At 49.7% G+C, this 22,626-nt stretch overlaps 1 protein-coding gene across 1 annotated transcript in view; it reads right to left on the reverse strand.

Annotated features, from left to right (window-relative positions):
- Nucleotides 1–22,626, reverse strand: part of LOC146176835 (inactive tyrosine-protein kinase 7-like) — a 144,017-nt gene that overhangs the window by 79,258 nt on the left and 42,133 nt on the right. The window contains 1 exon segment of the mRNA XM_084582979.1: nt 21,106–21,465. Coding sequence (XP_084439105.1) covers nt 21,106–21,465 — 360 coding nt within the window.

The raw sequence follows: 22,626 nt of genomic DNA on the forward strand, positions 1-22,626 counted from the left end.
TGCGCAGTGTTTGAAACCTCACTGAACATGGTGGAGAACTTGCTTAGCCAGCAATATCAAAGGGAGCATTTGCAGACACTCAGCATTTGCAGACACTCAAAACAAATATTTGTGAAAATGAAGAAACAAATAAAAAATTTGTCATCTCAGGTAGCAAAGCTGCGGAGAAGCGAATGAATGAATGAAAGACTTTATTCAGACAAAGGGAATTCTCCTGAAGCGACTGCTCTTCCGAAAACTTCATTGTTCTCGGGTCTGTTCTTGACGAACGATGTGCAACGGTGGGGCGGTGGGTGGGAGGCATCGCCTTCGCGTGTTTCCGGGAGCAGACAGGATGGCGCCGGCACCTCACGAGACAGACTTGTTTACGCGGTCAACAGGAACCCGACAGGATGCGGGAGTCGGCGGGGACTGCTTCTTGTATCGCGTTACGGGCTCGGAGAGGACGATCGTCGCGTGCAGAACAATGCTTCTCGAGCCGAGTGGCGTGATGTCGTGCCGCGGATTTGCACACGCCACCATTGAGCAACGAGCCCCCGGTTCTATCACATTTCGAAGAGAGAGAGAGAGAGAGAGAGAAGGAGAGAAATGAACGACTTCTTTGCATTACGTGACAGCGCAGATCCACGTGGACGCCCCGTAGCGACAATGTGACCTATCAGAGACGCCGCAGTGGAGGCCCGTCAACCGGACCACCCGGGGTTTTCGGAAGAGAAACTAGAGAGATTTAGCACACCGTGATCCGCGATCCGCTACCGTGGACCGCCACCGCGCGTTCCATTGCGCATGCCCAGATCACTTTGATGCCGATAGATGGCGCCACATACTTGATGTCGGCACATTGACCTGGCGCATCGGAACCAATCAGCTTGAACGCCCCGCCCACGAGCGGTAGAGTGTCACGGTGGCGGATCGCGGATCACGGTATGCTAAATCTCTCTACTGACACCGCAGACAACACGGGAGTCTTTTGCAGTTAGTTCGGATAGAAACGCGGCCGACATGGCATCCAAGGCGGGTGGAACTCTGCGCAGTATACCTGAAACCGACAATGGTGGAACCATGACGCAAGTCGTGTCCATTATCAGTGAAGCGCGACCAAGAAAAATGCAAACGAAGTGAAGACAACATCAATACCGTATCCCTGTAGTTACCTGTATACCATTACGGCGACGCTTTGGTGTTGCGGAACGTATATAGTGCCAGTATAAAAGGGCATATGGGCTTATGCGATCTTTAAAGTGCGCAATCGCCAAAAGCCATTCATAAATTGAGAACTCAAATACGCTTACGACACATGCGCTACTTTCTGAATTTAGTGGGTGCGAGTGGTGCCAACATGGCAGCGCGCTTCGAGGTCGGACGTCTCGGTATAGTCTCGGTTCAGAGTGAGCCCATCGTTGTTAGGGGTTTTAGTGAACGTTCGCTGATCGTAAACGCTACATAGGCTTTTGGTGAGGCCGTACAGTAGCATCTATGTGCGATAGGTTTCTTTTACTTTTTTTTTTTTTTTAATTTCGAGTGGTGAATCTACCGCACAGAGACGTAAAGAAGAATGTTGGTCTGACGAAAAAAAGAAAAGGCTTCACTACTAGAATTCAGATGGCGCCACTTGGCCAAAGTTTTCACCGCGTCTTCGTTTACATGCACTATAAACTAAAGGTGCGGATGCGACAAATGCCGTAAGAGTATGCAAGGTGCTATCATTCTAAATCCTTCTAATGTTATTTCGGTATTCAGCACGATAACACCGCCCATTTATACTTTTTTTTTAACCATATCTGCATGCGCCGCGAGCAGACGATGTGCAGACCAGTGCAGACGACCGGGCGCGGAGGAGCACACTTGGCGCGCCCTTGTGATTGGCAGAGGAGGTCTCTAGCTTCGACTGTGCTGCAAGGAACTGATGACATAAGAGTAAAGCACGGCAAATGCGCAGCTATGCTTCGCGATGTCACCATAAGTAGGTTAAGCAGCGAACATGAGCACGTAATAGAAGCATCAAGATTAACGGTGCGCCGAACAAGGACACGAAAACGAGCTGGCCGTGCGTTTTACGCAGGCAAGATTACCGGCGAGGAAGCACCGCATTTACGTTTATTTAAATTGGGAAAGAAAACTGCCTTCAAAGATGCTGACCGCCCATGAGCAGAGCCGCGGAAGGTAAGGCTTGGAAAGCATGAACAAAAGAGACAGAGCCGTAAAATGGGAGGGGCAGATGGAAAGCAGCGCCTTTTATACTGTCAAAGTGCCGGGATATAAGAAACGGTCACTGGGACGCGTAGCAAGTGCCAGATTGACTGGGGAAAGTAGGGAAATGGAAAAGAAAAGCGACAGATAGAAATATCAGATACCAGCATCCAAGCATATATAGTAAACGCAACAGGCACAGCAGCAGCTTAGGTCCGTCCTGTCCGGCTGAGCGGTGGCAAGCCGAAGCCAGGTCATAGCGCGGGTGACAGGAGGGAGGCGGAAAACGCTGGCGACAGTTTGAAGAGGGGAGGGACGCGTTGGGGGACAGGTGATGGACGATCATCGGGGGAAGTCATTGTAGTCCACAGGGGCCGCGGATCGAGGCCTTCCGCGAGGAGCATTGTTCTGGGAGTCGGGACTGTGCCAAGTGCGGCGCATGTATAAAACGCTCCGGGGGCGATCGCCATCCACTGATCCCTCCTAGGTGGCGCTCAGTCCGCGTAGTCGCCACGTCACCTGCCCGTATAATAGCGATGAGACGAGAGTCGGGGTCGCGCACAGTCAGATAAAGCGCATCGCGCGTGCCCCAAGCGGTGATGACGCATTTGTTTAGAGAGAAAGTGACGTCATGGCGCCTCCGTAACGACTACAGCCCGCTACTTGAAGCCCGCTTCAGTTAGCTAAAACTGAATCGTTTTTCTTTTGAGGTCGCGGAGATAGTGACATATTCACATCTCATTTCACCTCACAGGAGGTCAGCATTAGAGGATTTGACTTTAATGAACCTTCCAAGCAGTGTGGGTGGCGTCTGATGATTAAGGGCAGATGCAGAAATAAAATTGCAGGATATCAGTCACGACAGAAAAGCAAGGTAGACACATACCCTGCCCAGTGCAGGACGCGATAATGGTAGCTAACTATAACAGGTTAGGTATATCATTCGGCGCCATATACAGAGTCCTATAAACGGCTATCGCAACTGAGACCGGCGTGCACCGGTTCTGAAGCATAAAGTTTCACTAACAGCAAGTGTAACGTGTCCTGGCCATTTTTTTCACCCTTGAACCCAAAAAGCACACTCCTTGAACAGAATTGCAGGTACGAACGCCGTTGCTGCTAGGATTAAAAAGCACATGTTGTTACACCTGAAAACGGCCGTCTGATAGAATACGGCAAAACTTACGGAGGGTAGGCGCTTCTGGTGCATATACATACCAAAATATCCTGGACATAAACCACGCGGATATTATCATAAGCGGGTAACGAAGAAAGTAAGACCGTTTACCATAACACATTTCCTTCTATAGGAGCTAAAGCCGTCTTGTAATGTGCTAACCATAAGGGATAAATTTACCAGGAAAAAAAAAAGGAAAAGAAAAAACGGGAGACGGCATAAGAAAAGCGATCGGGGGCACCCCTAAACGCGGGCACAGACACGGTATAAGCGCGCGTGTGCCATATGGCTTCTTCTCGGGCATAAAATATGGCTCTTCCCGGCTGATCTCTCTGCGGGACCGCTGATCTCCCTTCTTCGATCCTGAAAGAGCGGAAGAAGCCGTCCAACAGATCGCGAAAGCGCACCTTATCCGCGCCCCTCTCGCCCAAATCCCCTTCACGACTTTCCCCAGAACGACTTGCTCCCCCACCGCAATCCATAACGGGAAGGTGTATCCACCCCTCCCCATCTTTGCCTGTTTAGGGAAAGCGGTCTCTGGGACAGCTCGCGAGTCGTAAGCGAGCAACGGCCGCCGCATGCGGAAGACAAGTGAAAATGAAGAAGGGAGAGATGGATAAAACGCGCAGTAGATAGTTCTGAATGCATCGACGAAATTTAAAAAAGAAATAAAGAATGCGCCGGCGTTTGTCGATCAGACCCAAACAGCGATTCCGAGGAGCCGTGCGACGCAAGTAATGGGCGACCGAAAGCCGTGGTCACTGCGCCGCTTTATATTCCCATCCCTCCCGAAAGCCATCCCGCTGCTTGCGAGATTCGGCCCAATGGCCACCATCATATCCCCTCCCGCTGGCGTTCGGGCAAGATGGCTTACCGTTTTTCAAAGCTCATATCTGGCGACTGCCTCGCTATATCGGGCACTGGAGGCGGCTCTGCAAGATCGTGCGAGCGAACCGGGTCAGCTGAAGCTGAGCAGCGACGCATTTTACTCAGTAAAATCGTTAAGACCTCTCCAGTCTGGAAGAAAATAGTAAAAGTGACAATTCGCGTCGCGGAGTATAATAGCTAATTCGGTATAACGAATACTTATAAGTATCCGACTTCGTAAAACCGAATTCGGAACTTCGCGCGCAATGTCAACATATAAATACTGCTTGCATCGTAAAACTGACACCGTGTTTGCTAACAATGATCATTCATATCTGCCACAAAATGCCACCATTGTAACAAAATTTATTTCTGAAATGAGTGGGAGATAGCATAGTGGTCCTATGAATAAACCATTTTTGTTCTATGAGTCTCACGCATTTCGGTTAGAATTATACAAGTTCTTGTGCGTCTGGGAATGTTGTGTCTTCCACGCTTATGTTCTCTGAAGACCTAATCTGCTGACGGTCGCTGCACTATATGAGGGTAAAATGGAAAACGAACTAGATAACTCTTACACAATAACAATCGTTAACAATTCTTAGCCGCTGAAGAGAAAAGATAGTCCGTCCATGCCGAGGACCTCATGACAAAGGAGTGAAAATTTAGTGCATTATTATTAAGTATAAAATCCGTTCGCTTTGCTAATATCCCGTTTAATGTGACGCAGACAAGTTTACGGTATTGAGGAAAATTAAAAAAGAAAAGAAAAGAAAACAACGAAAGCGAAGCTGGATATGAAGCACTCGGATTGTTTGGCCTATACAACACAGGCAAGCTACCTTTTCTTGCGGCACTAACATGCCGCCCCGAAACAGAGCTACTATGAATGAGCGCACATGCCCGAAGGCGCGTGCAAGGGCCACACATGGTTCACGGCGCGTTACTGTACACAAAGCCCAGTCATAAACACCACGCCAGCTGTTGAGCCATAATTTCAGGGATTACAATCCCCGATGCCGCCCATAGTTTTACGACCAGGCCCGTAAGCACCCTACGTCATTTGCGCTTATGACGTCACGCACGCACTCTGGTACAGATCGTACGAACGCGCAAGCCCGCTGATTACGCCTCCCCAGCTCCTCCAGGCTGTTCAACTCACGCCCGGCCGGCTCAGGACTCGACGAGCAAACGTAGCGTGACGTGATGGGGGGTTCTACTATGCTCATACGCGACACGTCAGAGGACGCAACAATCTGGCGTATACGCTACGTCGGCCTTTCAGTTTCAGGGCTCCATAGCTCGAACATTTTCGCGGGAGTATATTATTCCCCTCAATCTTGCAACACCGAGTACTAAACAAGTCTTTTCTCTTTTTTTCGTCAGACTGACACGCAACAAAGGAACAATACGCATACTTCTTAAGGCGCTATGACATCGTGCCTTGGGGAGCGCACAAAATAGGGAGCACGGGTACGCTAATTCCTGCCACGACAGCGAAGTTCCTGCACAGTTTCCGCTTTGAGCTGAGCGCACACATCGAGTTAAAAGAAAGCGCCAATGATGTATAGGCGCACTTTCGTTCCCTTTATCAGATACACTACAGATTGAAATCCACTCACTGAATGAAAATTTAAGCGAGATAACCGCGATGGCACTATGGATTTCATGAACATCGCACCAGTATGAGAAAGATCACTTGTAGTTTTCATTTGGAACACGATGTTAATTAAACACGTACGATAAACGACTCGTAATAAAAATAGAGCACTAGAGACACGTACTGGTGCGGACGCACGCAAACTGCCGCTGCCGATGTGAAAAAAAAAAAAAAAAAAGAGGAAAGAACGAAGCACATGCACCAATGACACGTGAGATCTGTGTATATCGTAGCGCGAAAATTCTCGAGATTTGTTTATGACTCGAACTTTCTATCTCTCAAGGTTTCGCAAGCGGAGCAGACGCAAACGACGCGTGCGCCGCTCGTGCAGACGCAACGTCCTGGCCATACATGGCAAAATTACTTTTGAAAAAGAATTAAATTACATTACTAATTACTTTGCTGAAAATCGCAGAAAAGTAATTAAGTTACATTACTCATTACTGCTCCCCCAAAAGTAGTAAAATTACATTATAATTACTTCTACTGAGTAAATCAATTACTTTGAAATTACTTTCTAGTTTCCATAAATGCAAAAACTAAGCAAAGCTATTAAACAAAACAACAACTTGTTCTCCAGAGTATCCTAGTTGACTATAGTTCTGATCAATTCTGTCTCCTTTTGCCAATCCGTTACTCTGGCTTCGCATTGCAGCACGTCGTTCCTGCTTTCGCGCACTCTACTTTGTTGTCTATTGAAGGAGTGATGGCGCACTTTAGTAAAAGTAATTTCGAGAGGAATTAATTACTTTGCTGCGAAATTACTACCAAAAAGTAATTCATTACATTACTAAATTACCAAACTGAAAAAGTAATTAATTACATTACAAATTACCGAGAAAAGTAATTAAATTACAGTAATTCAATTACTGCCATGTCTGGTCCTGGCCAACGGAAGTCGCCGTCAAGTGCCCGGATATGATCCTCACTGTCGAGCTGTTGCTACGTCTCTCGCGAGAAGACGCCAGCAACCGGACGGATACACAAACAGATACAACATAACCAGTGCTGCCGCTGGCAGCCAGAAGACAGCTGCTGCACGCAGTGCACGTGTGAGTCCGCGTCGCTGCCGCGCTCGGCCATAAAACGGCCCAACTCACGCGCAGCCAACAACACCCTCCTCTCGGGCGGCTACAAGCTGTCCGACAGGGGCACCGCCAGACAGACCGGCAACACGGTTCGCGAAAGCAGTCAAAGCTCGGCGATCGAGGTCTAGGGTTCCCCCTCCCTACAGCAGCAGCCCCAGATGAGTTATGGCCGCGCCATGCGGCGCCGCCAGGACGGCTCGCTCTTCCGAGGAACCAGGCGCGGCCGCTCGAGCCCCGTAAGCTGGGTGGCTCAGTTGGAAGCAGCGCTGTGCAAGTTTGCACGCAGGTTGGAAGTGGGCGCGAATGTCAGGGTCGACATTCTGTGGGGTAGAAAGCCAGCAAGGACGTCCACTGGATGTCTCAAGACGTCCTGATGGGGTAGTCATGTGTGCTCGCTTCCGTTGGGAATCAACGGAAAGTCCCATCGCTTAAGAAGTGACTTCCGTAACCTTTTAAGGTACCGTGAAAGGACCTTTAACGTACTTTTGCAACTCTCCCGCGTTCGCCGAGCCATTTCATTGCGCCGCCAGCAAGAGAGTTTTCTGCGGAATTGTTTCATTATAGTGTATGTAAAAAGCTCCAGTAGGATAAAATTGGCTGGCTAGTTGGTGTTCCATTACATGTGCCAGGGCAACATAACAAAACACACGATGAAGACAGGTAGACCTACAAGAGCTGAATAGCTCATTTGTCAGCTCTTGTGTGTTTACCTGTCCTCGTCGTGTCTTTTGCTGTGTTGGGCTAGTAGGGCACAGTTTATATATGGGAGATTGTGGCAGTGAAGGAGAGGGTGAAGTAAAAAAAAAAACGATGCCCTGCAGACCAGAGCACATTTCCAAGAAAAATTAACATGGTACGCGTATAACAAAAGGAGTTCCAACATCGGGAATCACTAAATTCTTTCTCTGGACAAGCACATGTAGTAGTCCTTGCACACGTGGTAGTAATAACCGCCCGCCAACGTGACTCCTAGGAGACATATCTCGCACGATGACCCCCAGCGGCTATCCAGACGACTCTCAGCAATCCGTATGTGTGTTCGTGGATGACAAACGAACAATGCACCATCCCAGTGGGAAACCAAGCAGCCTATACTGCATACGTACGTATGGCTCGTCTAAACTGGTCGTCCTATCAACCTGGCCGAGCCGACAACAAGCTTGATTTTTCCCCGATCTGACTCCCGAATAACATTTTCGTTTTTTCTTAAGTGGTCTTCCTGCAGAAAAGTTTTAAGTGGGTAAGTAGCAGGGTTACATAGGCTCGCTTCTGGCTTCCGCCTCATTGCCTCTAATCATGCTCCCACATACGGAGCCAAGCCGATCCTCACACAGCGAGCTGGGCAGGGGACCAGACTAACCAGACCAACGGGCGTCGCTTCAGTGAAAGCGCCAGCCCGTCGTACAAATACAAAATACTGCTACGGGTGCATACAGTGGCATCGGGGCCAGAGGCGAAGGCGGCGCTGCTTCGCGAGCCGCGCATAAACAAACTCGTGCGCACGCACCGCATCACGCGCCGACCGGCACAGCCCTGATGGGGAACGTGAGCGAGAGAAAGAGAGAGAAGACAGAGAGAAAGAACGAGAGAGAGAGAGGCTCGAGAGGAAGTGATACTAGCGAAGCAACGCGCGTGCGTCTCGGGCGTGCTCTCTTTGCCGCGCGGCAAATTCTCCTTGAAAAACTTTTTCTGCGTGTCCGCTTGCTTCTCTCTCTCTCTCAAAAAAAAAAAAAAAATCCTTTGCAAGCGCACCTCGTCCGGATTGTTGGATTCTTCTTTCATTCGGAAGGTGTTTGCTCCGCCAATCACTCGACAGTTGACGTTTCCGGATCCCCCCTTTGCTCGCCTCTGCGCCAGTTTTGTCATCATCACTTTTATTCGGTTTCCGCGCAGCGTCGTTCCGCCTCACACCTTGGCATTTGCTCCCTTCGCTTCATTGTGAGCTACGGCCTCCCTCTACTCTCCGGACAAATTGGCCGTTGAACGTTACGTCCGACTGATCTGGCTCTCTCTTGCGCCTTGAACGCAAACGCGCTGTTCCCATTGTTCTTCGGCGCACAGATTTCCCTCGGTGGTGCCTAAACACAGCCCGTGACAGAAACCAAGCCGTCCGAGGCAATCTAGCGGAGTCTTTCGCCGCACAGCTCGCTGAGCGCGGAAGAACTCTGACCACTCCCAACTCCATTGCCTGAACTCAGCAGAAAGAGGAGCGAAAATAATGAAACGAAAGCAAGACGGTACATCACGCCTCGTTTGCGCTCGCCGCCTCCTCACTCGCCCTTGATCTCTCCCCCTCCACTGTTTCGGAAGTTAACGCCAAGCTGGGCTTTTCCGGTCGCAGACAGGCCGGCACAGCGATTAGAAAGCGGGCGAACGAGCAACACAGGCCGGCTGCAAACGGAAGCAAGCTGCTAGCGCGTCGGGGTTCTTTGAAGAATACTCCTCTCCAACACGAGCTGTGATTGGTTAAGCAAAGCGACAGCAATAACATGCGAGTCGTGGCTGAGTTAGCAAGCCTGCGCGATGAAGGACAGCCAGAACGCTTAACTATGTGCAAGAAAGTAGGCACGAGGACACGCTCGCAAATAACGGAGGTTTTATTACGGTACACTATAGAATTTATGAGTGCCGGGCCTGGGTCCACCTGCCATATGCAAAAAAAAAAAAAAAAAAGAAGAACGGCACTAACAAGCACTTGTCGTAAAGCATGGCCGCGCCTAAACCGAGCTTAAATTTCTTTCTCTCAGTTTTTAGTTTACAACGTGTCCTGTTGACTTCTACTTTGTATTTCGTTTCTCGACACCTCACCGCTACGCCCTTCAGTTATTTCTACTCAGATCTCGTCACGATCGACGGCCTAAGCAAACAGCGCTGTCAGCTGGCACTTGAATGCTGTTCATTACACGTCAGTGGCGTCTAGCTGACAGGGATAGGGAAAAACGACTTGTACTACGCATGCGCCAAAGACAACGTTAGAAGTCTCTGTCTGCTGCGTCTAACATACCACACGTTAACAGTGCAACGATGTCTACAAACAAATACTTGTGTCCGTTATGTGCGTCCGTTAAACGTACGCATGTTCAGCTGCTTGTCGCTCTAGCACTCATCGGCTGAGTGCGTTTCCCCTGTGTCGTCCCCTGTTAATAAATACGCTAACTTTTCCGCAAGTCTCCTCGAGTAATGTGACCGTGCAACATCCAATCTGCAAGGCGCCAACGGTCCAACATATATCATCAACATATTTCCGTCCTATAAGAGCGGAGGGAAATTCAACTCCACATCATCCTGAAGCCTCGATCGCTACACGGTAGATATATAAAGAGCTTATATTGTTACGGGGAAGATCTACAGTCCAAAAGCTGTCCGCACAACTAACGTTGGTGAGGGCACCGATTTCACAACACTCAGCGTCGGCGTCTTCTGGGAGTCTGTTGCACTTCATCATCCTCAGCACGAACAGCGAATACAGCTAAGTAACACTACGTACGTAAAAGGTGAAGGGAGGAGGCAGAATTGACGTAAGGACTAAAAGGACTAAAAAAAAAAAAAAAGGAAGTATAAGGACTGAAACCAACAATGACTCATGACACCGCGTTCAAACACAATTCGGATAAATAAAGATGGCTAATGATTACATAATTATAACTCACGAGAAACAAGGATAGATATTATTGACTCAGAAAGATTAAATATGACCAAGCATGACACAGCCCAGCTAACAACAACTGAAAATGACCACACACAATTTAAGAATAAGAATATCTAAGCTCATTAGAAGAAAATATATTGATTGTGGATGGCGTGGGTATTGCAAGCAACAGTTTCCAATAGTGTCTGTCATTAATATATTCCTTATTACACGTAGGCGGAGTCGAAAATACGAATGTTTTCGTGCTTCCTCTGCCCCTAGATTTTTTCGTTCCATTTATTTATTTTTTTTTCATGCATGTATAGATATACTTTTTTAATATTATTCGTTAAGTCGTGGCTTCCCTCCGTCACATACTGCCACAATCATGGTACAATTTCCTTAACCCGAAAACTAGCGTAAACTGCTCATATTACTGGGCCCGTACCGTTGTCGTGCGGATCAGACAAACATATTCCGACAAGTAAAGCGAACAACCGGCGGCTCTTCTTTTTTTCTTCATATAGTTTTGCTGTTTTTAGTGCGTTTTGCACTATAAGGTGAAGCTGATTTTAAATTTATAAACGGGGGTCCAATGCCGTACGAAACCGTCATGAAGGTCCATATTTCTCGGCTCTAACAAGAAATCGTCGATTGAGAAAGTCGCCGAAATTTCTACCTTGACTTACTTCGCACAATTTCTTTTTCTTTTTTTTTAGCTCACGACGCTCCTCAACAAATCCTTCCCAGAACCACGAATCCAGTGAAATGGCGACAAGTGTCCGGCAGCGCGGTGTAAAGACGGTGGCGGGCGCGTATTCCCCAAGTATGTACTTACGTGCATGCCTTCCTGTAATCCGCTTTCCCTATCCCTGGTATGAATTCTGTCAGTTGTCTGTTTTGCTTCATACAATGGCGGCTCGCAAAAGACAGGGCCAACGCGTTGCGAGCCCCAAAGACCAGGGCGCTTACAAAGGCGGACTCGTCTTTTCGACTCCAACGTCTTCCCACCGCGCGTCGGTACGCTGCCCAACCCCACCAAGGCGGATTAGCGACCCTCCGTCTCTACACTCCGCATTTCGTGTTCTCCTCACTGGGCAGTGGCAAAACCGTGCAACACAGCGGAAGTTACAGACACACGATTGGGCGAATTGTCGAAGAAGAAAGCTTTCATGTCTAGAGTTACCACCGCGTCACAGCGTCTCTAATGACAGAATTATTTTGTCCCGTGTTCTACACAACTGCCTTCGTTTACGACGATATTTCACATCCGGGAAATCCGCGCGCCTGATGGCGTCAAGATTAATCGAAACGCGAGTCAAGAATTCCGCTATATAGGGAAAGAAAAGTTAAGTGATGCAGCAAGATCCCACGGGTCTCATCAATACGCACTGATAATACTGTCACGCATTGTACTTTTCTGTCAATATGCGCGCTCGTGGTTGTTCTCGATGAAATCCGCAGTATTTGACGCGCACTGACGCGTGGCGTGCTCTCTTGCAAAGCGTTCCAGACGCGGCAAGCGCATTTAATAAATTCTCTGTCACTGCGATATCGGGCGTAGCACAGCCGAACTATACGGTCCAGGTATCGACAGCACTGCGCACTACTCCATACGAGCGGCAGGTCTGAGCGCGCCGCCAGCTGTCCACATTTCTCCCCGCATCGCCTCTCGAGAGGGTAGGTTTGAGGAGGGACGAGACGAACCAGACATGTCTTCGGGGCTTCTCATAAGGGCCGCTCTACGCAAACGCGCCACAAGAACTGACTCGTAGACAGAGGAACAGAGCGGGTCAAGACAAAAGGAGACAGGATCCAAGAAATTGGGAGACTGGTGGGCCAGCGGGGTAGGGGAAAGCCCTTCACTTCTTCGCCAAGGCGGAGGAGGGGAATACTAATTTGCCGAGGCCTCAGATAACCCGGTTCGATGAAAGTCCCCTCCCTTCTATCGGGCATCTGTGCGTGTACATTTGTGTTTCTGCACTCCTCCTTCCGGTATCGTGGGAAAAGAAAACTCCTCGGGCTATATAGTACTCCACAAACGGAGCGAGGCGGTGAACTTTCAGAGCTAGGGGCAACCATGGCACGCAGGGCAGTGCACACACCGTTCCCACTCCATTTGTGGAGTTGGTTCTCATGATTAGGGACAATTTTGTAAGCTCCGCTCCAGCGCGCAAAGCGAGGCAGCGACGTCTCGCGAGTGTATTCGTGGGAAACGGACGGAAAAGTCACTTCAGTGCATACGGGAGTATATAGCACAGCCAAGGCGGAAACACCGGGCATCTTTCGCGTGCACTATACGCGTTCAATGGCTGTTGCACCCACGAGAAACCAGCGTGGGGACGATATAAGCGCTACAGATAAAATGTGCCGATGATATCCGCCGCAGCTTTTCATGTGTGGTCAAAGTTCATTTACACTTTTTATTTTCTGCACGCAAAACTGCGCACATTCAGCACCAATACTGCTGGAATCATCGCTATGGCATAACATGGGAAATATTGGAGAGAGCCCTGTCGCGCATACCGCGCAGCAGTTGTCAGGCGCATACAGGTCACCATGTTTTCATTCTGGACGGTAGTGACGTTTGCTTTAGATCGCAAGGTCAGAAAATCGCTCCATGGTGGGGTAATTTAGCGTCATTCACCACTTCTGATGAGCTGACGAGTTTTTGTGAGCGATTCAGGTGCACACGCAGCATGGTCCGGCAGGAATTCCCATCGCCCGTGAAGGGTGCGCATTTATCAGCACTTCAATGAAACGAATATATATATAAGACGTGACAGTATAGCGAAGAATCGGTTAATGAATTTGCAGGCAAGCGGACGAAGACACGGACGTGCAGACGGATAGACAGAACCGAAATATATAGAATAAGGAATGAATAAACTGAGCCTAGATACCACGTCACGTATGGTTGCCTGCCCTTCAACGCCGGGTGAGACGTCTCCGGTCCCGCAGACAGAGGGCAAACAAACCTGCCGCCACGCTGGACATCCCCGACCTCAGACAAGCCCCATAAACCGCGCCAGTCACAGCTTATCGCGAACACAAGATGCTCATTTCTAAGGAATGCAGACGTACGAAAAAGAAAGAAAACAAAACAAACTGAACATTCGTACAGAACAGGGAGAGGCGAGAACGGGCGCGAGAAAAGAAAGATGAGGGGGGGGGGGGGGGGGGGGGACACGAGGTCCAATTCGCGGCCAGTCTTCTTCTGGCCAAGGAGGACAGGGAAGAATCATAACGCCCAGCCTAGCTACCACACACACGCACGCCACCATAGATAGCCCGGGCCTTCTCTCGGCCCGTCCAACTATCCGAACCCCGCCCGACCTCCCTCCTGGGACGAGATGAGAGGCCGACTTGATGTCATTAGCCATAGACGGGCTGGGCGTACGCACAAAGCCTGCTGGCTTTCCGCGGTCGGGGGCTAGAATTTGAGACAGGGAACGAAGTAGAGCCCGAGAAAATCCAGCGCGGTCTTTTCCTCGGCCCTCACGCGATTTCTTTTGGTCTTCTCTTCTCTTTTTTTTTTTTTTTTTTTTCCTGACGCCATAGCTTTAGCCGGGAGAATTCGTGGGTGTGCTTTCTCACACTCCGCGCTGTCGTCGCCGGCAAATACACTTTGTCTTGCCTCTCTGGGTGCGAGGAGGCGCAGTAACACGCTGGGTGCATGAAGGGGGCCACTGGAAGCGACAGAGCTGGCGTCCTCATTCGGCTCACTAGACACTGCGCAGAGCGGGGAAAGGCGAGCTAGGGTGCAGCAAGGAAAATATTTGCGCGCGTGATCAGGTCGGCACTAATGAATTACAGAGCCGCGCACAGTTATCTCGGGTTCAAAATGAGAAAGGGAGCGAGCGCTTCGCCGCATGGCGCGAATCCATTTCGGTCTTCCTAAGGAGCTGCTTTTCACGAACCTTTGTCTCCGCTCAAGGACGAGAAAGTCAAAACGACAGTGGACTGTGAGATGTCGGTGCACGTTAAAGAGCCCCCGCGGGCAGTAAAAAATTTATTTTGTGCGCCCTGGACGCCGCTTTCTCTCTGGCTTGCTTCACTCTCATTTTTTCCCGAGCAGCACACCACCATTTGATCGTCGATGGCACAATGTTGGGATACAGTGGCGTCAATATTACGCCTCCAATGGCTCTCTGGAGTTACAACATGTGCAATGTTGGGTCATTGTATATGCCAAAATTGGTCCACTGTACAACCAGCTTTATACTATCGATATTGGTTGTGGGGCTCACCGAAAAGTGTCTTTCCAGCTCTGAATAATAATAAAAAACAACAGGTTTAACGTCGCGGAGATCGAGAAAGAGAGTTCGGCCAAGTAAATGGCTTTGTTGCATGGCACAGAAATGGAGATAGTGTTCGGTTCGAATCCCTATCCCAAAATATACCCTCCATCTTGACTACCAGATGAACGCTGAGTGGGAAGCGAAATAGCATGAAACGAGACCAACCTGAACGCTGCACGAAGAATGGTTACGTCGCAACCCTGATACGAAAGATGGGAAATCTGGCGCCACACGGAGGTCCGTTAGCGATGCCCTTGTCTCACTCGGCGCGTCGGTGGCTCGACCACGACTGACGTCACAGTTACTATGGCAACCAGCAAGGCACGCGCAAGGTTTTTGTTCTTCTCTGGCGACCTTATGAGTGCTTTTGCTCTAGTATATATACATATTTCTGCATATGCAAGAAGGCTCAAATTTGAAGTGGGTTAAAATTAAAAGGTTATATTTTCTAAACATCCTCTAAATACCAGGGGTGGGGAGCTTCCTTTAAGGATGAAAATACATTGGACGGATGCAACTGATGTTTTTTAAGAAATATAACAAATAGTGCGTTTCAACCACGCGTGCACAATAAACAAGAACGGTGATGGGCAACGAAGCTATCTAAAACCTAATGTGATATGGTTCTGATACCGATACCATGCCGATAGCAATGAATACGGCTGTAATCTATACAGAAAAAAAAAAAAAAGTCGAAGCTATATAGTTTTCCCTGACCGAAGGCACATGTGCGCGCAAATTGAAAACCGCCATGCGTTTCTTCTTTTCCATATTACGAAAGCAGCAACATTCTTCTCATCACTTTGCCTGTATCGCTAGTTTGGTTCACCCGCTCGCAACGAGATCGTCTCGATATACGATTCTCGTTTCTCCCCAGGCAAAAGCCAAGCCAAACTACCTCCCATCTCAGCCGCAATGAGGCTTCGGCCACGCCGTCTGTGCATGGACAGGGCACGACGGAAAATGCGCCATTCCACTCACGGCGGACCGAACTGGCACCGTATAACTTGGCGAAAGCCATTCCCTCAGAACGTTCGTTCACAGGCGCGCAGAGCTCACCGCCTTTCACTATATACAACGTCTTCGCATCGTCCGCATTTCGCTGACGGAATAGCCTTTTCAGAGGGAGTCGGCACCGCAAGCCGAATGGGACGCGGTCTCATGGTTCGGTCGTTGCGATGTCGCATAGCGCGCACAAGGCCCTCGTGTGGACTCAGAAGACGGTGCATGCCGCCAGAGGTCGTTTCACTTGCGCCATTGTCCGCAGCAAGACGCACTTCGCTTCTTTTTTTTTTTCATGTCTCTATAGCTTTGCGGCACCCGCGTTTCGTAAATGACGTCAGGGGGCGGACCTTCCTCGGTCGCTCGAAAACGACGTCATCTATATATAGTATACCACGAGACGTATAACAGGCGTGCAGCATTTCTAGGTTGGGTCATCGCCACAAATAGTTTTTTTTCTTTTTTTTTTTTTAAGAGATATCGCTCGCTGAGCCAAAGTCAAAAGTGTTACTGCGGCCACAGTCCCTAAGTCACTAAAGTTACGAAAGTACGAAACGAAACTGGTGCATGACCCGTGACTGCTGTCTGGAGGCGTGATTCCGTTCTCTCAACGGCTGGCGACAGATTGCGGAAATATTGCGAAAATGAAGATGAGCGCATTTAAAAGCACGTCCCACTTTCTGCTTCAGTGGCGCAATGGATTGACGCTACTTACCTGCCAACTGAGCGAATAAAACATCGGTTCGAATCCTCTTAGTGCAACTCTTTTTTCCATTTTCTTTTATTCGGCAACTTATTTTATTTATTTTTAAATCGCAGTGTTAAATTAAGCTATTAAGATCCCGCCTGGAGTGCGTTCCCCTTTAGGTCGCATAATGTAATGTCTTTAATTCTTATAGCCGCAAAACCAGCCTTGAACAGAGCCATGAAGTGACAGCATGACAACGCTGACACTATTAAATTACCTTCACTATAACCATTTCCTGCCTTCAGTGAGTGTATGTTACCTTTAGGTTGCATTCAGAGACACCTCTCGGTGACAATCGCCGTTTAACCCGGTGAGAGGCAACCAGTGAGGAGAAACAAGTTGCGGGACCCTACCGTTGAGGAGACGGAATTACGCTGTCTGGAGGCCCGCAAAAGTAAGCGCCATTTTTGAGCTAGGCTACTCAAAGGTGTTCGCCGTTCTGCAACATTTCCCCACAACATCTAAGCAGCCAATGGGCAATCGTCCGCCTTCCGCCTTTTGAAGAGAGAGTTATGTTATACGCTGCAGGTTCCGCTAAGGTCAGTAAGAGAGGACAATTTGACTTTGAAGACAAAAGGTTGGTTTAGGTAGGCCGCTCAACACTGCGTTAAACAATTATCTCAAGGACCCTGACCTTTTTACCTTCGATATGGAAGCTTAACAAGCGTATAACCGAGCCAAACAGAGCTGTCGCTCTGCATTTAGGTTTAGAAGAGTTAAACCTTCATATATTTTTGTTTTTACCACTCGAGCGGTGTACGATGAAAGAGCTCCGACCGGTCACATATAAGGAGGTGTAGAGTATGTCGAAATGCGCGAAAGCGGCCGCTCACCTGGAAAGTAACTTGAAAAAATAAATATTAAATGGGAATATCACATTGCTTATATCTGTGCAACAGCGCACGTATCGGCTCAACTGCCGTCAGGCTCGCTAGTATACCATCATCGCATGCACTGTCCCAGTGGCCGAAAGTGTCAAATGCACGTCAGAATAGGGGTGCAATCGAGGCGTCCCGACTTCTTGGCTAGCACAGCTATGACTATAGCTCACCGCATGTTCAGCACGCTCATCTCGGCGAGTATACAATACTGTGCTGTTATCGTCATCAACTTTTCTTTAAACTTCAGTTCGGTCGCATCCACTGCCGGCCGATGCCCTCTCGCAGCGATCTCCGATAAGGATCTTCCAGCGCGACCAGCGCGCAAGCTTTTCACTGTGATCTGTACACGTCCGATCTCAGCATCATTCCTTCGAGATGAAGAGATGAAATACACCAAAACTGCACACGTGTAAGTATATAACAAAGAAAAACACAACTTACAAAACATTCCGCAAATACAAAAGAAAAACATAACGCCATAACGCCATAACGCCATAACGCCATAACATAACGCCTCCCGCCATAAAACGGACTGACGACTGACTCCATACAAGGCTCAAGCCTACTTAAACACGAGAACTAACGGAGCTCACGATGTGAGAACAACGCTAACGAGCAGCAACGAAGTGCACGTGAGAGCTTATGACAAATGTTCCCCGCAACTTCCTCGCCAAACAGCCTCACTGACGCACTCGCCGCCTTTCTAGAAAAACACGGATGACGCCGCGAGCACAAGACTCTTCAATTAGCGGGGCTGACGACGCAGCGCTGACCACCACGCGGTGGCGATGCCCGCATGTGCTTCCCATTCGAGGGCCGCTTCTCGAAACCTTTCACGATACCATCAAAAACACACAAGCGACCGTCTCACTGCGTCCGGTTCTTCACGGAAGACAATGCTTTCAAAGCCATCGCGCGCCGTGTCTCTCCGCAAAACGCACCGAAAGAGAAATATAAACGATGTGAGGCGACAGACCGCGAACGATATATATTTCTGCGGCCTCCATCCACTCATCGCTCCTTGCAGTTTCTTCTCTTTCTTCTTTAACGCGCGGTGACTTTTTAAATCCTTCGTCGCGAGTCCACACGTGGTGGAGCTGCCGGCAACCGCGGGACCGGCCGGAGGCACTATTCGGGGCGCCGGGCGGGCCGCGAAAACGGAGTCGTAAAGTGCTCCTCTTCATTCGAAGATCCCTCCTCCCATTGTCTCCGGGCGCTCTTTCGTAACGAGCTTTTAACGACTGGTCGTCCCATTCGACGGACTACGGCGCGAAGCCGCCCGCGCGCAGCTGCGCACGAACCACCACTGGTCGCCTCTCAAAGAAAGAAAGAAAAAAAAAAAAAAAAAAGCATCGGCGAGAATTGGGACGTTCAATTCCACACGTATTCTCCCCCCCCCCCCCCCCCTTTTTTTTTTTATTTCTTTCCTCGATCGCCTCAATTGTCTCGCCTTCGGCGCGGCTTTGTACATACGTAGAGCGTCCGCTTCTTAGGAAGGAAGAGGCAAAGAAAATGCATGTATATAAATGTAAGTAGGCAACTGCGGCAGCGGAAATGCTCTGCACGAAGCTACACAACCACGGAGTGTAGCTTGCGGCGGTGAGTGGTTTTATTTCTGGGTCGGCTCATCTTGGCTCGGAAAGGCTTTGGTTCGCATCTAGACGAGCAGAGCGTATTTCGGAACGCACGAGATGAACAAAGCGTCCGCTTGAGCAGTTCTGCGGTTGTGTAGCCAAAGGCAGCCATGTGAGATATATGGAGCTTACCGCGACCAAACGAAAAGGATCAAAGGCAAAAAAAGCGAGGGTAAAAAGTGAGGGGGAGGGGCGGAGGGGGGGGGGGGGGGGGGGGGGGCATTTGCGGAAAGCACTGACAGCAGGAACAACGGACGGCGTTTGTCAGGGCTGCCCGAGACTACGGAAGCGCCGTGCATCTGCAGGTCCGAATACTAACGGGCGCCTATGGAAAAGAGATCTCCTCTCCAAGACAAGCGCGCGCCAGTGTGTCTCGAGCGCGCGGCCAGTCCCTGACCGATTTAAACGAGGCGTACACAACTGAAACGCGCTGGTCTGGTTTCTCTTGGCACACGTCACAGCCGTTTTCCTTGCACGCAGTGACAGCTTAGTTACCCGATAACCTCCGAGGAGAAGGGAACGTTGCTGGCGCGCGCTTCAAGGAGGCCATCGAATTGCGTAAAGACTGCATACTATACATACATATGCTGAGGCTGACGATTATCTGGGCGTGAAAGTTCGAGCTACGGACTTACAAGTAACTTCGAATGCATTTACTCGTTCGAGCAAAGCCCGTAAGTTAAGCGCAGGGCGCGCACTATAGTATACGCGACGAGAATTGGAACACCGCGAACACAACCCGGTTGCTCTAATCTGAAAGCTTACAGGCTTGTTAACTTACCAATGCTACGCCAGGAATACGTCTCCTGGCCAGACGCGGATCCTATCCGGCTGCTTACCGGTGAGATGACATAATACGCGGCGATCGAGATAAAGTTCACGCTAATATGCTGCATCAAGAAGATAGGCACCGTTTAGTGAAGCATATACTCATCATTTTCCCTTCAATAACAGCGAAAGACGAAAGACGCCTCCTCCCGCGCGTCCTTCTAGCCATTTACATTGCCTCGATACTTATTCGGCCAATATCGACATTATTTCTGGGATTCCATTTCCGAACGCCCACAATCCAGAGTAACGATTCCCGCCCGGATACAGAAGCGCCCAGAGGAAAAGGGGGGAAAACATACGGAAATCCACATTATGCGAGAAAGAGCGAAGAAGCGCTGTTAGCGACTGCATGGGGGATTGGGGGAAGGGGGAGGCAATCAGACGCAGCTGTCGTGGCCAGATACGGAGGCACCGTTCCCCGTATACACGTCTCATAAATATTAACCGCAGGCGGAACTCGGAGGAAACAAAGTTCCCGGCAATGAATTGCTTCGGGCCGCAGTGTCGATACCAGACGGCCGATGATATGTGTGCACGGAGTTATTTATGCGCGGAGAACTCCCTGCGGTCTCCAGGCTCGATTCCGAGGAAACCGAAAGATATAGATGAACGCCACACAAGCGAACTCGAGCGTATAGAACAGATGAATGAACAGTCACTTCAATGCGGTACAGAGGCGAACATCGGCAGCCTGGGCCAATTTGGAGCACTTCGGCGGCTGATACGCACACGCCACACGTGGAATTGCTTTAGTAAATGTTTCCGCAAATTTAAAGTGGAACTTATTTTGATCATCTACCTGGGGCTCCTACTGTTTGAGTGCACTAGTCTATACCATAGCGAAGAGTTAATCGAGGTGCCATCACGGACAGCCATGGTGTCTTCCGCGATATCGCCATGGAGCCACGTGACAACGCATATTTCGCGTACCTGTAGAAACGGCCGCCAATAGAATGATACCTGTGGCCCACCACGCATGCGTAATTGCGGCGCAAGTCGAAAAAGTTGTGCAGCGGGACAGTCTAAAGAGGAGCTATATAACAGGACGTGAGCTTCGGAGGGTCGCGCGCGTAGAGAACGGCCGCCACCATGACTCACAGAGTATGTTGAGCTGGGCGCCCTGCGAGGCCAGGGAGAAGCCGGACGAGGAGTTCGTGGCAATGCAGCGGAACTCGCCCATGTCGAGGCTAGGGTCGACGCGCGTGAGCCTCAGGTCGGAGCCCTGCTGGAAGCGTCGCGTGGTGTTGCGCACGGGCTCCCCGTCCAGCGTCCAGTGGAAGACGACGCGGTCCCCGCTGGAGACGCCGCATCGCAGGGTGGCGCTCTCGCCCTTACGCACGCGCACGTCCGCCGGCTGGGGGCTGAAGTAGAAGCTGTCTTGGCCACGCACCGGCACCAGGGACCAGCAGCACAACAGCGCCAGGACCGATACCAGCAGCAGGGGCGCCGGTCGCCAGGCTGCGCAGACAGAAAAAAAGGGAAAAAGCGAAAAAGGGATGTCACTCACGAAGAGCTCGGTGTGGTTTGCTGAGCAAATTATTTATTTTTCATTTTTCATTCATTTATTACCACATAAGTATCATGGATAAATGCCGCATGCAACGCCGTTGCCCTCGCAGGGAAGGTTTACCAGTGCATCAACAAACCTTGGAAGGTGCATGCTCATACGTGAACACAGAACCATACATGCATGCACACGGTATCGTGTTTTAACAGAAAGAGGAAGAGGTTCACATGGAGTTGCAGAGTAGCGCTGCGTTAACTTGGATTGATTGATTGATTCATTCATTACTTCATCGGTTGAGAAAGTAACAAACAACAGCCATAAGGCTAACTCCTTCATGTCGCCATTACGCCACATTACCATAGTTCTATTCAGTATTGCGCATTATATTAACCGCATAAACACGGCCACCGCACGACTCATGTAATCCCCCCCCCCCCTCTCAATTCCCCATTTCTACCCCCTTGGAACAATCTCTCCTGCCTGTATCCCGCAGAATGGACCTGGATAAGGTTTTAGCACGCCGAGGAGAGAAGAAAGAGCAAGTCAGCTTGCGGACCCATCCCTTGACACATTACACAGACGCTGTCTATGCTGACTTTAACGGCATACAGCTTTGTCTAGACCCCCGCCACCAGTGAGTTCGTCATTATTATGGCGTTCCCCAGCCGCCATCAACTGAAACACAGGCAATCGCTGAAGCGATATCCTTTACCACCCTCGCCAACGTAACACGATCAAAGTGCGCACGGAAATCCAGGGTTTCTGTGACTGCGCCACCGATACATGCTTGCGAGTCATATTCAGATCAAGCTAAGCACCCTTCACTAGCACCCAAACCTCCCCGTCTTTCTAGAATGGGTCCGCGGTCACCAGGGAACAGTATGGAACGAACGGGCGCACAGCATCACTTGCGAGACGTCTCCGGGAACTCTTCCCTTCCCCATGGTCGGATGATCTCAACTTCAAGGATGAGTGGGCTATTGATTTAAAACACTGAAGAGAAAGACTCAAATAATTATGAAGTGCCCTTTCTAAAAGTATTACGAAGCACCAACCTTCTTTTTCTCGCCTCTTCTCCACATCTAACTCGCCTTCTACACTCGTCAGATAAG

This window comes from Amblyomma maculatum, chromosome 10 (genome assembly GCF_055883805.1).
Source record: "Amblyomma maculatum isolate TAMU_Amacu chromosome 10, ASM5588380v1, whole genome shotgun sequence".
NCBI classification, from domain to species: Eukaryota; Metazoa; Arthropoda; class Arachnida; order Ixodida; family Ixodidae; genus Amblyomma; species Amblyomma maculatum.